At 36.5% G+C, this 20296-nt stretch overlaps 3 protein-coding genes and 1 non-coding gene across 4 annotated transcripts; 2 read left to right on the top strand and 2 right to left on the bottom strand.

The window, feature by feature from the left end:
* Nucleotides 1-2439: 2439 nt before the first annotated feature.
* LOC120014002 lies at nucleotides 2440-2525 on the bottom strand. The gene has a single exon (XR_005471533.1). It is a non-coding gene; the product is annotated as a small nucleolar RNA snoR77Y (small nucleolar RNA).
* A 381-nt stretch (nucleotides 2526-2906) lies between these two features.
* On the top strand, nucleotides 2907-7002 carry LOC120012929 (sucrose synthase 5). The gene is made up of 15 exons (XM_038864497.1): nucleotides 2907-3201; nucleotides 3307-3461; nucleotides 3576-3768; nucleotides 3866-3984; nucleotides 4075-4291; nucleotides 4383-4478; nucleotides 4582-4755; nucleotides 4844-4960; nucleotides 5049-5215; nucleotides 5305-5529; nucleotides 5607-6173; nucleotides 6252-6390; nucleotides 6493-6572; nucleotides 6701-6727; nucleotides 6821-7002. The coding sequence occupies exons 1-15, from the start codon at nucleotides 2965-2967 to the stop codon at nucleotides 6840-6842; spliced, it is 2535 nt and encodes an 844-aa protein (XP_038720425.1). The 5' UTR covers nucleotides 2907-2964; the 3' UTR covers nucleotides 6843-7002.
* A 1413-nt stretch (nucleotides 7003-8415) lies between these two features.
* Nucleotides 8416-9864, top strand: LOC120012455 (glycosyltransferase BC10-like; the record flags this gene model as incomplete). The annotated part of the gene is made up of 2 exons (XM_038863882.1): nucleotides 8416-8664; nucleotides 9220-9864. Coding segments are annotated over 2 exons (894 nt in total), but the record flags the coding sequence as incomplete, so codon positions are not given.
* Nucleotides 9865-18236: 8372 nt separating this feature from the next.
* LOC120012454 lies at nucleotides 18237-19971 on the bottom strand. The gene is made up of 3 exons (XM_038863880.1): nucleotides 19661-19971; nucleotides 19452-19541; nucleotides 18237-19398 (listed from the first exon to the last, which is right to left on the bottom strand). The coding sequence occupies exons 1-3, from the start codon at nucleotides 19969-19971 to the stop codon at nucleotides 18237-18239; spliced, it is 1563 nt and encodes a 520-aa protein (XP_038719808.1).
* Between the last annotated feature and the right edge of the window lie 325 nt (nucleotides 19972-20296).

Here is a 20296-nt window from a genome sequence, read left to right as displayed (position 1 = left end):
ATTCAGACTTGGTAGGTAGTGGGTAGGGTCCGGATCTGCCCAGCTTTACAGGTAGAATTCAATCGGATCGATCTTTTAAGTTACCACGTGACACGTGGCGGGGCTGTCCAATAAGTGGAAGATAACCTTATCAAATAGAAAGTGCAAAGAGAGGTCAGACAGTACACGTGGCAAGCTGTGAGTGAACAGCTAAAGATCAATAACACTGCAATAGGGTTTTTGTGGGGTGGGGAAAATGTGGGTCCCAATAGTGGGAGATTGACAAGAGTGGACTCTTCTTATGTATATTTTCCGACCAAAAAGTGTAAATTAAGAAATACAGAAATTAACATTGTTTTTTTGTTCCCAAGTGGAAGTAGACCACACTGTCCTGAGTGTGTCCACACATGACTGCAGGGCTGCCATTTTGACACGTCGCCCACTTCTAGACACTTTTTTAAAAAAATTTATAATTAATCTTAGTCTATATATATATAAAAAAAAATAGGTTAGAGGAATCGCATCAAAAACCATTGAGTGATGACTCCGTTGATAATCGATTGAGTTAGACGTAATTGCTCTCAAAATTTGATTTCAACCAACAACGTTATTTCTTGGTGGGCACCTACATGTGAGTTTTGGCCTGCACGTGAGGGCTTGTTAGTTGGTTATGATATGTTAGTGAGTTTTCGCAAACAGAGTTTCGGTCTAGGATTTACCTTATTGACATGTGGAAAAATTTTGTACGCATGAGCCTGTCAACTTGAAATTTATGCTCATTCAGTTATCCGAAAGGCATGTTGAGTTGAGAGATTTTTCGATTAAAAAAAATGGCTCGAAAAATACTGATATGATCATACCTTTTTTGAATATAGTTATTATTACTATACATTTTTAGTGAATAAGAAATATAATGGATTAATTATTTTGAAGTGGGTTTGTTTGGTCATAGTTGTAGTAATGTGGGTTTTCGTCATCGTCCTACAACATGATTTCCCAATAAGTGATTTGGGTCGGAAAGCAATTGTTGACTTTACAAAAAAATTTAGTCTTGGAAGAAAATTATTTATTCGTTTATTTTTTGTTATAATTAGTGATGCTCACATGCTAGGCTTAGTTTAATAAATTAATCATGTTTCCCTTTCTCATGCAATTCTTCTTCTTTTGCCCAAAATTATAGGGATTGGGATGTTTGTTTGTTAGGTAGGGGTCGTTATATTATTATTATTATATATTTGTGATTTGTTTGACCCAAGTTTCTTTGAATATATATTATTATTATTAGGATCCCAATTGATGGGACGAATAGTGTTGTTGATCTAAAATGAAAAATGATATTTGTCCGAGTAACTGAGATCTCAATAATTCTAGTTATTGAGGTGTGTGTGAATATGATTTAAAGTGTATGTGTGTGGACTCCACAGCACTTTAAATTATAGCCACACAACTCAGCAACAGGGATCATTAGTATCCCAATTGATGGGACGAGACTGCATCTAAAATTGCTTTTTGAATTGAGTTTCTTGTATCATATATCCGAGGATTGAATAATCATAAACCCTTCTCGTCACTTGTGAATGTAGTTTATATATCCTGCTTATATAAAGGAAAATAATTTGTGCCTCCCCCACAAAAAAAAAAAATAATGTATGCATTAATTGTAAGAATTCTCTTCTCAGTAATTTTTTTTTTATTTGAGTTGATGTTGGACATGGTCCCACATATTTGATTTTGATAATAATAAAACTTTGATGATGATATTGAAATCTTTACGTAACATTTGATTTATAAGAATTGAATTTAAATGAATATGCCATCTTACTTGACTAATGTGCTCACATGCATTAAGTGAGGTCTATGCCTATCTCTATATGAATTTGACAGTTATAAATGTTTGAGATAGTGTTGGAAATTTAGATTTGAAAATGAACATGCATGGACTAAGTTAAAGTTTCAAACTTTGAATAGTCACTATTTAACCAACTTAGATTCAAACGACACGAAACTTGAACCGCATGTCCATGAGGGTATTGTTGATCCAATAATTCAACAATCGAAAAATGATTATTGTGTAACTTGGAAGGGTTGAAATATGGTGCACCAAACACGCCCTTAGTTCCAATACTAAATATGGTGCACCACTGTTCATTGCGCTTTTTTACATCGGCCTGCCACCCAAGTTGCTGGTGTCATGGTGTTGGGATATTGGGTCTCCTTAACGGGGTCTCTGGCCCATCTTGCTCCTACTTGGCCAGCCCATTCCAAGCAAAGAGTTTGCCCATCTGAAATGAGCGAAGGGTTAGCCCAATTGGATCATAAAGTGAAAGGGCCCACGTTAGGCTTGCTCCCGGCCCACAGAGAAACCACAAGCTACCCGCTTCTCGCAGTGGAAGAAGTAATACTCTTATGGAACACATTTCAACAAAAAAGAAAGTTTTAAAGTATGAAGAAATTCCTAGTATGAAGCCTCACAAAGCCAGTCTATAGTTAACATCAACTGAAGTTCGGCCGGTAATTCCAACTAAAATAAGCATTTAAATCAGCTCTCACTTATAAAATACCTTTGCATACCTCTGCAACACCTTTTCTGGGTTTTGTTGATTCTTGCAGTAAAGTAAAGAATCTGTTTTGGCATTTGGCATTTCTTTTTCGTCTCCGTCGGAATCTCCTCCTCAAATCTTCATTCTTTTCTTCTTCACATCGTCCTTTCATGCCCCCCAAAAGAAGTAAAGAATCTGTTTTGTCCTTTGCCATTTCTCTTCCATCTCTATTAGCATCTCCTCCATAAACCATAATTCTTTTCTTCTCCACATCCTCCTTTCATGGTCCCCCAAAAAGGGTCTCTAAATTCCATTAAAAGAAACCCATTTAGTTCTATATATATATGCAGAGGCATATCAAAAATCAAAATAAGCAAAACCAAGTAATTAGTCATCTTTAATCAGGTTCATTCCATTCAAAACCTTCTCCACAATTTCTACTCTAATGGCCTCATCTGTGGGGACTTTGAAGAGGTCCGATTCTATTACAGAAAACATGCCGGAGGCATTAAGGCAGAGCCGGTATCATATGAAGAAGTGCTTCTCTAGGTACGTCGAAAAGGGAAGAAGGATCATGAAGCTGCAAAATCTAATGGATGAAATGGAGAATGTGATCGACGATAAGACCGAGAGATCACAGGTCTTGGAAGGCGTACTAGGAGACATTTGGAATTCAACTCAGGTTCATAATTTTTTCCCTGGTCTTAATGATTAATTTCTTGTTATAGACTCAGAATTATTATTTTATTTTACATGTTGAGACCAATGGAATATGCTGTGATTGCAGGAAGCAGTTGTTAATCCTCCATATGTAGCTTTTGCTATAAGGCCAAGTCCCGGATATTGGGAATTCGCAAAGGTTACTGCCAATGATCTGTCGGTGGAGAGTATTGATGCTACAGACTACTTGAAATTCAAAGAGATGGTATATGATGAGAACTGGTATATCTTCTGTCTTCATCTTTGTTCATCAATTAGATTGGATGTATATAACCATTGAATTTTCATAGCTTAAAGTCCTTGTTATAGCATCTATTTTTTTTCTTGGCATGGCAGGGCAAAGGATGACAATGCATTGGAAGTGGATTTTGAAGCATACAACTTCTCTATGCCTCGCTTAACTCTATCTTCTTCGATTGGAAATGGATTCAATTTTGTTTCGAAATTCATAACATCAAAGCTAAATGGGCGCTTGCAGAGTGCTCAGCCTCTTGTCGATTACTTACTGTCGCTAGAACATCAAGGAGAAGTACAAACACAGAACACCTTTTTTTTTGCCATGACTGAAATTGATTATACAGTTTCATGTAATGTTTTTTTGTTCTTTTGAACTTTTTGATGACCAGAAACTTATGCTCAATGAGACTCTCAATACTCCTGAAAAGCTTCAGATGGCGCTAATAGTCGCTGATGTTTTCCTTTCAAAACTTCCCAAAGATGCCCCATACCAGAACTTTGAGCTAAGGTGAATCATTAGCTGAAGCATTAATATTTCTTTAGTTAAATTTCCCTGAAGATCCGACTTTGATTATATGTAATTATGCATGTTTTACAGCTTTAAGGAATGGGGTTTCGAGAAGGGATGGGGTGATACTGCTGAAAGAGTGAAGGAGACGATGAGAGCACTCTCGGAAGTGCTTCAAGCACCAGATCCTTCGAATATGGAGAAGCTTTTCAGCAGACTTCCAGCGATATTCAACGTCGTGATTTTCTCTCCTCATGGTTACTTTGGTCAAGCAAATGTCCTTGGATTACCGGATACTGGTGGGCAGGTATATATTTCAATCTTCGATTAGGAAAAAAAAAAAGAATATTTAATCTATTACTAACCTTACTGAACTCCATTTCTGCAATTTTAAACAGATAGTTTATATTCTAGACCAAGTGAAAGCTTTGGAAGAGGAACTGCTCCTCAGGATTAAGCAACAAGGGCTAACTGTGAAGCCTCAAATTCTAGTGGTGAGTTTTCCATAAGCAGCAGCTAAAAACTGCTTAATAAACAAGTAGTTTCCGCAATCTGTATCGGATTCCTTATTCATTATATATGTTCATTGACTAACAGGTGACAAGACTCATACCGGATGCTCGTGGAACTACCTGCAACCAGGAGTTAGAAGCAATCTATGACACAAAGCACTCCCACATTCTCCGGGTTCCCTTCAAGACGGAAAATGGGGTTCTTCACCAATGGATTTCTCGCTTTGATGTTTATCCTTATCTTGAGAGGTTTACACAGGCAAGTATAGATTCAATTCTGCATAACCACCTTTAAATCTTTCATCAAAATTCTGTTCATAGTTTTCTCTTTTTGTTGAAACAATCAGGATGTCACAGTTAAGGTCCTAGACATCATGGAAGGAAAACCACATCTCATCATCGGAAACTACACTGATGGAAATTTAGCAGCTACTCTAATGTCTAGTAAACTTGGAGTAACTCAGGTGCATATACATGCAATATTCCATTAGTTATATGCAGCATATTCAACTTTTAAGAACAAAAATACTGATTTGAGAGGCCTGAACATAGGCAACAATCGCGCATGCTTTGGAGAAGACAAAGTACGAAGATTCAGACATCAAGTGGAAGGAATTGGAACCAAAGTACCACTTCTCATGCCAATTCATGGCGGACACAATGGCGATGAATGCAACTGATTTCGTTATAACAAGTACATACCAGGAGATTGCAGGAAGGTTAGAGATTCTGTTGAATAATAAATAAAATAATCTGAAACTATTTGGATTATGCTATCATATTGAGCTAAAATGTTCCTTCTTTGCAGCAAAGAGAGGCCTGGACAATATGAGAGTCATGTTTCATTTACCATGCCAGGGCTTTGCAGAGTTGTTTCCGGCATCAATGTCTTCGATCCCAAATTCAACATCTCTTCTCCTGGTGCTGATCAGTCCATGTATTTTCCTCCCACAGAGACAAACAAACGGTTCACGTCATTTCATCCTGCCATTGAAGAGCTACTCTATAATAAAGAGGACAATCAAGAACACATGTAAGTAGTTCTAATGTCACTTATAGTACCATTTCAAGTCTTGTAACATCTTAATCTGAAATATCTTTCGTGTACAGCGGATATCTGGCAGACAGGAAGAAACCTATTATCTTCTCTATGGCTAGGCTTGACGTAGTGAAGAACATTGCTGGATTAACCGAGTGGTATGGGAAGAACAAGAGGCTAAGAAATTTGGTTAATCTCGTCATAGTTGGTGCTTTCTTTGATCCCGAAAAGTCCAAAGATAGAGAGGAAATGTCTGAAATAAGAAAGATGCATTCTTTGATAGAGAAATACCAACTTAAGGGTCAGTTCAGATGGATTGCAGCACAGACTGACAGGAAGCGAAATGGGGAGCTTTATCGTTGCATCGCTGATACAAAAGGCGCATTTGTGCAGCCAGCTTTATATGAAGCATTTGGTCTTACAGTCATTGAGGCAATGAACTGTGGATTGCCTACTTTTGCTACAAATCAAGGAGGCCCTGCGGAGATCATTGTCGATGGGGTCTCAGGTTTCCTTATTGACCCCAACAATGGCGATGAATCAAGCAACAAACTAGCTGATTTCTTTCAGATGTGCAAGACAGATCCTGCATATTGGAACAAGATTTCAGAACAAGGCTTGAAACGGATAAACGAATGGTATTTACGCAACCATTACATTTAAATTTAGCATAATGCTCCTACCCTTTAGCCTGAATTAACTTTTCTCTTTTGCAGCTTCACTTGGAAGATCTATGCAAACAAAGTGTTGAACATGGGTTGTATTTATAGCTTTTGGAAGCAACTGAACAAAGAGCAGAAACAAGCTAAGCAGAGATACATTGAGTTGTTCTACAACCTCCATCTTAGGAAACTGGTATCTGCTATACATTAAGACTCAATTGCTGCAAAACTAAAGACCAAAGCTAAGAAAATAAATTGCAGAAGTTTTTACATACTTTTCATATCAAACTTTCAGGTGAAAAATGTGCCTATACAAAGTGTTGAAGCTCCACAACCAGTTCCAAAGCCATTAGCCAAAACACAGACCACACAACGGTATGTCACCGAATACAAGTTTCTTACTTACTTTTCATATCAGATAATTATATATATAAACCATGCCAACCATGTCAAATCTTTTTGAAGCTTCAATACAAGCCAACTTACATTTTTTTTTTTTGCAGCAAGAGGTCACAATCTGGAATCCAAAGGTGAGGCTACTTCCAAATAGAAGCTGATCTTCTACAATTCTACATCAGTGCATATAATAAATGACTGAATTATTTCATCCAAATTATATGCAGGTTGTTCAGAAGTGGAGCATAAACTTACATACTGCCTTGTGCTGCTGATCATGTCTCCACTGAAGCTATTTTCTATTTATTTATTTTTCTTTCCACATACAAAGGAAAGTTCTTGTGTGATTATTTGCCAAAATAAAGAATTGTAATTTCTCATATAAATAAAATATACAATTCTGGGTTTGCATTTATTTGTGGTTGAATTCTCCTAGTGTTTCAGTGCAGCAGAATCAATTACTTCAAAATGAATAATGAATGGAGTTTCCACTGAAACATTAATAAACAATACATTATGAATGTAACGTTGTATCTTTGAAGTTTGAACTTTAACCCCTTAAACTTTCAAAGAAGTTCCTCCAGCAATTGAGGCCCAAAATTTAAAATCAAGGATTTTTTCAATTTGTGATTTACCACCTAATTAAGATCACTTGCATTTAAGTGGCAAAACCTCTTATATATAATATATGCCATAATTTGGTAATCCGACTCTTCTCAACATCAGCTTTGAGAGCCAGTAAATCCCCATAATATCCACAAGGAAGTTTCTATGATCCTTCATTTGTATAAACATGAGCTCCTTTTCTTCATTATCATTATCAAATATATATCATGCAACCACCATTTTCAAATATCAGCTAGCTTGTATTCATTCTCGGACCCATGATGATGATGAAAAGACCTGCTAGAAAGAGGTGCCCCATGGAGCAGGAGTGGCCGGGTAGTATTGAGTCCACCATAACCATTCCGACCCAATATACGGTGGAGCTTATGAGTTATGATATTGCACTGCACCTGAAGAGTTGCAAGAACTAGCAGTAAACTGTATTTTGGGCTCCCTAGTAGTAGGGTACATCCTCGGTGGAATCAACCCTCAAGTAAATTGAATACCTAGAACAATGCTATAAATCAGTATAAAACCTTGACTGGAATTTAGATCATATTTGTCCCGGCCAGTTGACAATTTCTAAGGAAAATCAAACTAATGTTACTTCTTCTGAGGCAGAATATTTTGAACGTAGTTCGTCATTGATGACGTACATTAAATCAAATTTCGGTATCAGCTAGCTGTGTGGAATTGTTTGACCTTTTTAACCGACGATTGTTACAATGGTGCATGGGTATTGGATATATAGCCAACCTTTTTCCTTACGTCTCTATCGCCCATCCATGATGCTCATGTTCCCTTTGAGCTACTATATATATATATATATATATATACACGTTTCAAGTGAGCAGCAGGTGAACCAGTTTAAATAGAGTGTTTAAAGAATTTCTGCAACAAACTTAAGTTAGAGAGGAAGAAGAAGAAGAAGAAGATGAAGCGGTCTAAGGTGACTGTGTTTGTGAAAGATCTCTCTATACGTATGAAAAGAGAAGTTACAGAAAGGAATCTTCAAATCATAATGACAATAGCGTTCTTCTTGGCACTGGCATACCTAGTGATCGTTCTTGGACTCTTCATCAACAATCAAGTTAAGAAATTCTTGGTGTCTGAAGAACTTTATTTCCCTCAACTGCCTGCATCATCTGTCGTCTGGTCAAACACAAGTATCAATAATCTGGAAGATTTGATAGCTCCCAAGGATATGCTGTAATATTGGACGAACGATAAGGAACTCTTTTGGCAAGCTTCAATGGTGCCACGTATCTCTGAGTACCCTTACAATCACAAACCGAAGGTGGCTTTCATGTTCTTAACCAGGGGAAGGTTGCCATTGGCTCCACTATGGGAGAGGTTCTTCAAAGGGCATAAAGGTCTCTACTCAATCTACCTTCATACATCGCCAGAATTCCCTCAGGAGCCCCCAGAATCCTCTGTATTTCACAGGCGTCGAATTCCAAGCAAGGTTAGATGGATACATCTATATACTTCTCTCAAATAAACATAGCCTAGGTGCCTCTTTGGTACAATTTATAAGCTGGTTTATAAGTTGGGAGTAGGCGTTCTACCAAACATTCGAGATAAATTACTTTATAAGTTATAATAAACTTCAAAAAAAATAAATTTATTTTAGATTTTAGATTTTTTTTTCTTTTCTTTATTTTTCCATTTCTTTTTTTGTTATTAAGATAATATCATATAATATTATAAACTTTTTAAATTTAAATTTATATAAAAATATCTTGTAATTTATAAGTTTAAGACTTAAATATTAAAAAAAGAATTTACCAAAAATAACAAACTAGAATGACTTATACAATTATCATTTTTTGTGTAGTTTTTATTATATCTTTTAAACTAAACTTAATTTTTCACACCTTATAAACTTCCTCAAATACTTAACAACTTATTTCACAGCTTATAAGTTAACTTATTTTGACAGCAAATAAACTCTATCAAACGAAGTCTAAGTTTCACATAGTGTGATAATGTTTGATTGAATTGGTTATTGCATTTGCAGGCAGTTCAATGGGGGAAGGCAACGATGATCGACGCTGAAAGGAGGTTATTAGCCAACGCCTTGCTTGACTTCTCCAATGAAAGATTTGTAGTACTCTCTGAAACATGCATTCCTCTGTTCAACTTCACCACAATCTACAACTACCTAATCAAATCCAACCTCAGCTTCGTCGGCTCATTTGATGATCCAAGACACATTGGTCGTGGCAGATATAACAAGCGAATGTTTCCAACCGTATCATTATCCGACTGGCGTAAGGGCAGCCAGTGGTTTGAAATCCATCAGAAGATTGCCATCGAAGTAGTATCAGATGTGAAATTCTACCCTGTGTTCAATGACCATTGCAAGGCTCCATGTTACATGGATGAGCATTACTTGCCAACTCTTGTGACCAAACTTTACCTTGCCATAAACTCTAATACAAGTATTACTTGGGTGGATTGGTCAAGAGGAGGCGCACATCCAACCAAGTTCGTGAGAAAAGACGTGTCAGAAGAATTTCTGAACAGAATTAGGTATGGTTTTAATTGCACATACAATGGTGAGTTGAGCAATGTTTGCTTCCTTTTTGCAAGAAAATTTCATCCCAGAACACTCAAGCCTCTGCTAAAGTTAGCTGCAACACTATTTGGTTTTGATCCTTAAGAAAGAGGATCTTGCTGACAAATATATAGAGATTTTTAGGCTGTATTTTTTTTTTACAAATTTCTTAAAACAAATATATAAATATACTTAGCTTTAAAATTTAGACCTTACTAGGTTATCCCGACTTTCTTGAAATAGGTGATATGGGGTAAGATTTTGTACTCTAGATGTGTAAAGTGAGTCAGTCCAGCCCGGCACGGCCCAAGAGTGGCCCGAATCCTTCGTGGGCTTGGCTGGCCCATCCCGCCATAGTTTGCGGGTTGGCTGCCCGTGAACCTCAAATCCAATGGCCTGACACGCTTAGGGCCCAAGGATGATGCTTGGTGGGCCAAACATGCCGACCTTTTTCTAGTAAAAATTTGAAAGAAATGTGTTATTGCAATCGTTCGAACCTGTTACTTCAATGGATAAAATCAAAGTTCTAACTAGTCCGCCACAACTTCATTTGTCATGGTTATTCCCCTATTTACCTATTAAAAAACTTAAAAAATTTTAAAATCAGGCCGGACCTGGTCTTGCAGGCTAAAAACCCCAACCAATAGAGAGATGTTGGGCAAGACCTAACATGATACGTTGACCTTGGTCAACGAGTCAGGGTTTGACACCTCTATTGTTCTTGGGATTAAACATGCAAGGGTGAGTCCCAAGGTGAGTCATCAGGTCTCATAATAGAATCACGATAACGTGTCAATTGTTGTCGATGATAAATTTTCTCCTTTCATAGCATCAAGGAAGAAAATCAGGAAAATAAATCTTATCTTCATCACCGGAATCATTGCTATCGAGAATATCTTGTAGAATATCATCCATGAAATGTAATTTAGAGGACAATTGCAATTATAAAAGAGAACAAAATATAGAGTTGAGGGTGGAGGTTGATAACATATATATATATATATATAGGAATTCTCCTATGTGGACCAAAAAGTGTGGACCATGTTTGTGGACCAAAATCCAATGGTTATAATCAATCACAACATAAGTGGGGCCCACACATTTATTATGGGACCAACCACATCTATGGTTGAAAAACAAGTCCACAAACTTGGTCCACACTTTTGATCCACATAGGAGAATTTCTGTATGTATATATATATATAGTACAATTTTGGGCGGAAAACATTTTGGGGGAGAAATTTTTTGTGTGAAACATTTTGCTGGGAAAGTTAATATTAAAGGAAAGTTCATTTTTTGACATTTTTGCTGGGAAAGTTAATATTAAAGGAAAGTTCATTTTTTAATTAAAATGGACAAAATATAAACGGGTTTAATTTAGTGGGACTAAAATTGATGAGTTAATTAAATGAGCTTATAGCACCCCATTTTAGCACATTGGGTTGTAATCAACAAATTATAACATTATACTATCGCACTATTCAAGGTCTTAAGTTGGAGTTGCTATAATAAACAATATGGGGATTTACACAGAATGACAAAATATGAGAATTTTGTTCTAATAAGGACATCTCAAAAAAACTTTAGAAATAAGGATAAAAGTTATAAACTTACCAAAATATTTGTGTAATGTCAAAGATATTACACCCTTACATCTTCTTCACCGTGACACACCTTATGTTGCTGTAGGGGAAGTTTGTTGTCCGACCATCGCTTTCAAGGAATGAAACTCCAAGTTAGCCCGACCAAAGCACAATCATCGCTAATGATCGATAATCACTTGAATCGTCGAAAAAACTTGACAAAATCACATACCACTATTTAGAAAATAGTTCGATTCAGCCAACGACCAGCAATTCCATCAATCAACCCCCCGACCCAGGCGCATCACCTTTGGAATTTAATCTAATAACATGCGTGAAACTGGTTTTGGATATGTTGATATTATATATGTTTTGGATTTGTTGATATTATATCAGTTTAAAATATTATCTATTTGCTCAATTTATCAATCTTCATTGTTGTGCACTTACTAAACGAAATTCATATATTTCAACCTTAATTGTTGCAACATTACTAAATCAAATTCTCGTGTTTCAGTCTTCAAAACATATATAATGAAACATGTAACATGTCAACAGGTCGAAAAATGGAGTTAGTTATCTTTTTACCGTAGATTTTTTGTTGCTACACGAGCTAAGCCATTACTTTTTTTTTCTATTTATTAGTATTTTTATTACTATTACTAAACCATATGACTGAAGATAGTGAAAACTTAGAAATGATTAAATCATATAAAAGGTTATTCTGCTAGACCATGAAAATTCTTTGAAATGCACGAATCAAAAAATTTGTTGTGGTATGACAAAATATCTCTCTTATGATGAAAGGCACGAGTGGTAGGCAGGGATGAGAAAGGAAGAAGATACCAGATGGATATCAACCATCAAATGTGAAAAGGAAAAAGTTTTGATTCTCTACGAGACTTGGAATCGCCTGTTGGTTGACCCTCATTTGTGGTGTACTAATGTTTTATTTATGCCTTTTAGTTTGTGCCTATTATACCCTTATGTAAAAGGGTATTTCAGTCTTATCCTTTATTTTGTAGAAGAGTCTGTCTTTAGCTTTGTGTAGAAGCAGTTATGGCTGTGCAAATGAAACCGAAAACCGGATCAAAACCGGTAACCGGTCCGGTTTGGATCGGTTAGTTGACCGAGATTGGTCAAATAGTTTCAAAAACCGAAACCAACCAAGTTAAGTCGGTCCGGATATGGTTTGGAATTTTTGTAACCACCGGTTAACCGGACCGGACCGGTATATATAATATATAATATTTAATACTATAATGTCTTTAAATATGGACCATTGAGATATAATATATAGTTACTAATGTTATGTACCATTAGATTAAGTGATTAACTATGAAATATTAATATAATATATATCATTCCTTGAGATTTTTTTTGAAACATTTTTATCAATCCTTTAAGATTTGCTTACAAAATAGATATTTACGAAAAACCATAACCGGACCGAAACCGAACCGGTTAGTCGGTTAACCGTAGTAACGGGTTTTGATGGTTTTGGATTGGTTTTGGTTTCAGAAAATACAAATCCGTAATTTCTGGATTGGTGACGGTTTGACCTCCACGGTCCGGTTAACCGGACCGTGCACAGCCCTAAAAGCAGTTGTCAAAGTACTTTTGAATGAAACCCTAAATCAAAGAAGTGTTCTTTGTATGCAGTGTTTTCCAATTGATGGTTATCAAATCTGTTTAGTTTGATGTTCTTATACCCAACATCGTCATCATCATCGATTCGCTAGTTCTTTATCTTTTTCTTTTTCTTTATGACACTTATACGAACGAAAAAGCTTAGAAAGACTTCTTCGTGACTATTCAACAAGTCTTATCTTATTAAATTTCGTATCTTCTATTCTATGTTCAGTAGAAAGATCCAATACATTGTTGAAAAATTGAAGGAAATTGAGGAAATCTTGGTAATAGGCATGGTCTCACGTGATTACAAACTATGGTTAGACCTATTAGTGTTTTTTTTGGAGAAGATGGTATTTTAAACAATAAAATAAGTTATTTTAATCTTTTGTGATTTGTCTTTTATAGAATATTATTTTAAATTTTATGAATTTTTTATGACAGAGAACAAAAATCAAAACTTTTAATTGGGTAACCATCGCTAACTCCTTAAAATTGGCTCAAAATCTAAAATCAAGATTTATCAGTTTGTGACTTGTGATTTCCGTTCCTTTACCCTTTTTTCCTTGTTTAGTCCCATCTCCCAAAGTTTTCATTTTTTTCCTGGGGAATTGGCAAAAATGACCTGGTTTACTAACAAAACCTAAAAAATGACCCGGTTTATAAAAAACAAGTAAAATGACCTAATTTATACTGGTAAAAACCAAACTAACCCTAACTTTTCTTTCTCCCTCCTTCATTTCTGTTTCCCGAAATCCTCCTTTTCAGTTTATCCTTCAAACACAGTTTCTTTCTCCTTCAAACACAGTTTCTTTCTCCTTCTCAACTACTACGATTTGCATCAACTACAACGGTTTGCATTCCATCAACTGTTTCGAATACTCCAAGGTAAGTTTACCATTTATTCAAAAATGATTCCTTCAACAGTTTGTGTGTCATTACGGGTTTCGTGAGGTTTCACCCATTTTGCTGGGTTCCATATTACTGCATGAGTTTGCTCAAAACAATTTCGCATAGCTAAAAACGAAGTTTTCGACGTAGTCGAGTGTTTGAGCCGTTCGTTGGGTTTTTTGAGGCTATGTGGTCGAGTTTAGGGTGTTTCTGGTCTAGATTTATTGTTATGGGGGTCGAGCATATCTATTATCTGGTCGAACATTCATATTTATTGATCGAGCATTCACATTGACTGGTCAAGCATTTCATATTTACTGGTCGAGCATTAATATTTAATGGTCGAGCATTCATATTGACTGGTGGAGTATTCATATTTATTGGTCGAGCATTCATATTGACTAGTCGAGTATTCATATTTACCGGTCGAGCATTGTTAACTTTTATTTATTTCAGTTATTTTTTTATCTTAGGTTTATAATGGCTTACATTATTCCAGAGGGTCAGCATTTTCTTGCAAAAGTGTCAAACTTTTCCCAACCAGATGCAGTTATTTGTAATATCAGGGATAAGTTAAATGATAATCAATTGGAGACCTTTAGTAGATCATGCTTTGGCATGTATCTTCGTATTATGAAGATTTTGCGCTTGTTACTGGATTATTATGTACTGTAATTCCACCCATTTCTTCACTTGTTGATACTAGCACACATAGGCTAAGGGATGCTTATTTCAAGGGGAATAATAGCATTAAGAGATCTGAATTAGAGAGTACACTTTTGGGTCTAAAACCTCAGCCTGACAATGAAGATAACGTTGTCAAGTTACCTCTTGTTTATTTTGTGGTGTTTATGTTGCCTGGTAGGGAGCGTAGTAGGAACATTTCTGATGTGGCATATCTCCAATTGGTTGAAAACTTGGATGAATTTAACAAGTATCCATGGGGATCTGTCAGTTATGCACGTACCTCCCAGTCACTTGTAGGAGCAATGAAAGGACGTGTTCAAAAATTTTAAAAAAGACTATAAAGCCAACCAAGACTCAGAAGGAGCAATACAGTCTTTATGGATTCCTGTTAACTCTATAGGTATTTAATTTGCAAATCATTTATCTCAATGTTGTTTTGATTTATAGCTTATACTCAATATGCAATGTATGTAATTGTATATCATTGTTTGATTTACAGATATAGAGTTATGAAGCTATTCCCCTTATCGGGAGGACATACCGAAAGATCCAGAAATTCAGTATCCAAGGATATTGAACTGGAGTACATCAATCACTCCTGACTCAACAAAACTCATCCCAAGTGTTTTTAGAAGAAAGCAGGTATCACACCCATCTGTGTGTATTAATTTAAATTTTGTGAGATTGCCTATTTTATAGAAACTAATGGTTACTATGTGTACCTTTCACAGCTTCAAGTACATGGTCGACTTATCCCAACCCAGTTGGAGATGGCACAAGAATACTGCATAAAGGCTTCCAATGTACTCAAAAATGTTGTGGGAACAAGGTTGGCAAAGATAAAAAAAAGCCAAAGGTTGTTATAGATGAGATTGAAGAGGAAGAGGAAGAGGAAGTTCAAACACATAGGGATATTCCACCTGTTACAGAGGTAGTAATATGAATTTTTTTTTGATTGAGCACTTAGTTGTGTTTGGTCGAGCATTAATTTTTTTTGGTCGAGTATTGTATCTTATGGTCGAGCATTAATTTTTTTGGTCGAGCATTATATCTTTTGGCCAGGCAATAAGGATTTATATGGTCAAGCATTGAGTATTTTTATGGTCGAGCATATTTTCAGATTAAGGTCGAGCATTTATATCTATTCTAGTTTAGCATTATTCATCTCTGGTCAATCACAAACTCAATAATCCAATTTGTATATTTTCCATTTGTAGAAATATGTTTTGACGGATAATATTGCAAGCAAGATTGATGTATTTGATAGTTTGTTTAAGGATCACTCCAAGAAGCATAAAGATCAGAAGGTGGAATTGTGTTTGATGTTGCAATTCATCGAATAATCCATGGGGACTCTTCTAGAAGTTGTTAAAAAACAAAATGATGATGGGAATGGGGATGTGAATCATGTAATAAAGGATGGGGATGAGAATGCCACTGATGGTCCAAGGACTGCTGGAAAAGATATTGCAGAGGTTGTTTTGGAGTGTCCAAGGACTGTTGGACATAAAGAGATATTTGTATAGGAAGAGCAACATCCTTTAGGTCAAATTGAGCATGAGGTTGATAATGCAGGAAAATATGGGGATGGGGATGCCATTGATAGTCAACAGCAAAATAGGGAGGTCGTAATATTTGTTGAGTCACACGAAGTTTCCTGTGGAAAATATAGAGGAGGCTGTCATGGAGGGTGAGGATGCTGTTAGTGAGGATGTTGTTAGCCTAGGTGAAGAGGACGATATTATTTCAATGGATATAGCTGCCACTACTTTGGGAACACCAAACAAGATGGATATGGGCACTGAGGGGGTGGAGATTGTCACCCTATCCAAATTCCCAGTTGTCAGAAAAGGTGGGGTAATTCCTTATGTCTCAAATAAGGAAAAGCGCAAAAGAAAGCTTGGACCATTATTGAAAACACCCTACACCAATCCCACTAAAAAACAAAAATCTGATTCATCCTTCACGGTAATAGAAGAGGTTGAAATTCCCAAAGGCACATTGCCAATGGCTTTTGAACTCAAAAGGCCATATCGAAGGGAGTGGTTAGCAGAATGTCACAAATGGATGAAGGATCCCAAAACACAACATGATAAAATTGAATGGATTCCATGTACTGTTGACAAGGTCTGGTTTGCTGAGGCAATTCAACCTGACAAATGGTTGAGAGACCTGGTAAGTAGTTTTAATTTAGTACAATATAACTAAATTTTATGTATTCGAGCATATTTATAATCTGGTCGAGCATATCAAACCTCTGGTCGAACATTCATATTGACTGGTCGAGCTTTATCTTTCTCTAGTCGAGCTTTAATATTATCTGGCGGATCACGTATACTAATTATTTGCAGCATCTTGACATTGCTACATACCACATACGCCGGATACTTGCCAAATACCCTACCATATTTAAAAGGAAGGCGGCAGTGCTTGACACAATTTTCTTTGTATGTGTCCAATAATTTGCTAATAAACTGTAGATATTCATATTCATAGTTAACTAACAATCATTTTTTAACCATGTAATAACAGATCAAGATTGGTATTACCTACAATGTTTTCAAAGAAGATTCAGGAAATTGAGTTGATTCGGACACTTTATTCACAAACTACGTTGTCGGTACCAATCCTCCTGAAGGTGTTCCCTGGGGAGAAGTGGACTATGTGTACTTTCCTGCAAACTTTGATGAGATGCATTGGGTGGCAGTAGAGATGATATTGTCATCACGGAAAATAAATGTCTATGATTCTTACTATGACCTTACAAGTTCTGAAAGGTTTGCAGAGATCATGAGTCCATTATCTATAATGACCCCATACATATTACGTCCTTGTGGATATGACATTCCCACGACACCATGGAAAGTTAAGAAGGTCAATCCCTGCCCTTAACAGAAGTCAGGGAGTATTTTTTTTTTACAAATTTGTGTGCTAAATCATTTTTATTGTGCATTAGTTGTTGTACGCAATTTTAATCACTTTATTTTTTATTAACAATTACAGGGGCGATTGTGGTGTTCTTACATTCAAATTCATTGAAGCATTGATAGCAGAAATTCCTATTACTAAGATAAATCAGAATGACATGACGTTTTACAGGAAAAAGTTCACAGTAGAGAGCTGGGGGGGAGAGTTCTCATTGTGAAAACTAACTCTGTTGTACTGTACATTTAGGAATCAATTGTTGTTGTACACGCTTACTTATTTGTGTTTGCACATATTTTTTCACTATGTCAAATTTTTTTATTTTGCTTGACCAAAATTCCTTTTCACTCGACCATTAATTAAGTTTTGCTCGACCATTAATTTAGCATCACTCGACCATATTTATACATCACTCAACCACAGTTTTATTGCTCGACCATTCATTAAGTTTTGCTCGACCATTAAGCCAATTTACACAACACAAATATTATAGCAAATAATACAGCAATATCAAATGTTAATATCAAAAGTTCATTCAGTTCTTGGATGCAACGCTATTGATTCCTTACAAGTTTGATGATTATGACCACTTTTCTTACATTGACCACAGTGTCTGATAATCACAGTTCACCTTGGGAAGGTATTCTTTGTTGTTTAGGCCTATCACCTGGTCTTTTTGCTTTAGGTGGTAATGATACTCTTATATCGTTTTCAACGCGTTGGTGCTAATACCAACTGTATGTATAGGTTCAGCATAAGCTACCAAAATAGCTTCATTGGTATAATATCTTGAGCACAAAGAATGTACGCGATTTCTCTATCGGCACAAGCAGCCAATGCATGTACACACCGTAGTTGCTGCAAATCAAACTTCTTGCAAGAACACGATCTATTATGCAAGTTAACCTCACCATTACCACATCCATCACGAACGTAATATTCAATATGTGATATTGGTGTAACATCCATCCTACGAGACCTATCAATCCGCTTCCGTATATGTTTGTGTACCTCCTTGCAGAGTATAGAATTTAGAGATGCTGCTTCGGTACGTCGCTCATAAAACCATCTCTGAAGCAAATCCCTCGAGTGCTCAACCAACATTGTTATAGGAAGGTGGCGGGCTTCTCTAAGAACAACATTCATACTCTTTGCAATGTTTGTAGTTAGTATATTGTACCTCCGACCAGGAAAATATGCACGAGACCATTTAGCAAAACCAGCCTCAAGTAGATAACTCTGTGCACGGGGATCAATTAAGCTCAACTGTGTCATTAGGACCTCAAATTCGAAAACACGATATGCCTTCGCTGCCTTGAAATAAATTGGAAACATTATAGGATCGAATTTCTTTGCCTTCATGTTCTGTTTGATGTGGAATATGCAGTGACCATGGTATGATTTTGGAAAAACTAAGGTCGATGCCCTTTCAATACTCTGATGCCCATCTGAAATTATAGCCAATTCAGAGAAGTCATCAAGTGAGATTGCCTGTTGTAATTTCTCGAAGAACCATATCCAAGATTCGTTATTCTCCGAATCTCCAACATCAAAAACAATAGGATAAATGTGATTGTTACCATCCAAAGCAGATGCAATAAAAAGTGTGCCTAGATACTTTCCCTTTAGATGGGTACCGTCAACAACGATGGCACGTCTCATCGAAGATCTAAAACCACACAAGGACGGACCAAGAGCTAGGAAAAAATATTTAAACATGTTCTCCTTGTCCGACTCTATATGAGTGATAGTTCCGTGGTTGTTCTTCTCTAGCTCCGCACAATAATGTGGTAGATAGGCAAAAGATAACTCTGGAGATCCTCGTATTGATTCTAAAGCATGCTCCCTAAACCTCCATGCTTTATCGTTGGAAATATTGACACCAAATTTTGTCCGCACATCTTGTATTATGTCTTTTGGCCTGTAAGACCTCCCCACACCATCATATTTTCCTTTAATGTAATCCCCAATCACCTTCCCTGATGCTTGCCTATGACCTCCGTACTTCGAATAATGGTGATTCCTTGACTCTTAAGGCGCTCATACGCCAGTCGCAGACTGTTCCTAGACATTGAACAACATATAGAGTCTTCGTCGATTTTATCACATGAAATTGGAAGTTCCCTTTCATAGCATACAAAGCAATATGTTTTTGTAACTCCATTTTGTCTGAGAAAATCTACCCAATTGTAATCTTGTAATCGGTGGAGCAATTACTAATGGTATTGCTCCCAACACATGGAACTATAGAATTTGATCCGATGTTTTTAGGCACCTCCACAAAGACAATGTCAGGATGGCTGGGCATATCAGTATCTGCTGGAGATATTTCTTTCTCAACATCTTCTTGAACGGTATCATCATGAAACCAATGATCCTCAAATAGATAACCCTCATTAGGCTTATAATGATGTTCATTGTCATCATCACCATCATTATCCGGATTTGATGCATCATCTATATCGTTGAATCCACAATCAACAAAAACCCACATTTGCCGATTGTCAAATAAACTCCTCCTGCGTTTGGGGAATGAAACTCACATTTTGTGAGGGAACATTATCTTCATGTATAGGAAGAATTGATGCACAAAGTGGAGTAGCAGGTCTTCGAGGATCATCATTTTGCCTTAAGAAGAATTTGAGATCACGGTCCTTACTTAAGACCATTGGTTCTATGTCAAAGTGTGTATTATATGCAAACTTTAACGCCAAAACATGTGTATTACTATCAACTCCGAACAACTCATAGATCATATCCACCAACTCCGAATACGTAATGGTATCATTAACAATGACACCTTGACTTCTTCCACCTTT

The sequence above is a fragment of the Tripterygium wilfordii genome, chromosome 13 (assembly GCF_013401445.1).
Source record: "Tripterygium wilfordii isolate XIE 37 chromosome 13, ASM1340144v1, whole genome shotgun sequence".
NCBI classification, from domain to species: domain Eukaryota; kingdom Viridiplantae; phylum Streptophyta; class Magnoliopsida; order Celastrales; family Celastraceae; genus Tripterygium; species Tripterygium wilfordii.
The sequence above is the reverse complement of the archived record's forward strand: the minus strand, read 5'-3'. Positions and strand labels throughout refer to the sequence as shown.

Excerpts from the sequence above, each read along its gene's own strand:
- LOC120012929 (XM_038864497.1), top strand. The coding sequence starts at position 2,965 with ATGGCCTCATCTGTGGGGACTTTGAAGAGGTCCGATTCTATTACAGAA. Across the intron at positions 3,202-3,306 it reads ACATTTGGAATTCAACTCAG|GAAGCAGTTGTTAATCCTCC; the intron begins GTTCATAATTTT and ends CTGTGATTGCAG. Across the intron at positions 3,462-3,575 it reads ATGGTATATGATGAGAACTG|GGCAAAGGATGACAATGCAT; the intron begins GTATATCTTCTG and ends TTGGCATGGCAG.
- LOC120012454 (XM_038863880.1), bottom strand. The coding sequence starts at position 19,971 with ATGTGGGTTTTTGTTGATTGTGGATTCAACGATATAGATGATGCATCA. Across the intron at positions 19,542-19,660 it reads GATTACAAGATTACAATTGG|GAACAGTCTGCGACTGGCGT; the intron begins GTAGATTTTCTC and ends TTCAATGTCTAG. Across the intron at positions 19,399-19,451 it reads ATAGGCAAGCATCAGGGAAG|GCCAAAAGACATAATACAAG; the intron begins GTGATTGGGGAT and ends GAGGTCTTACAG.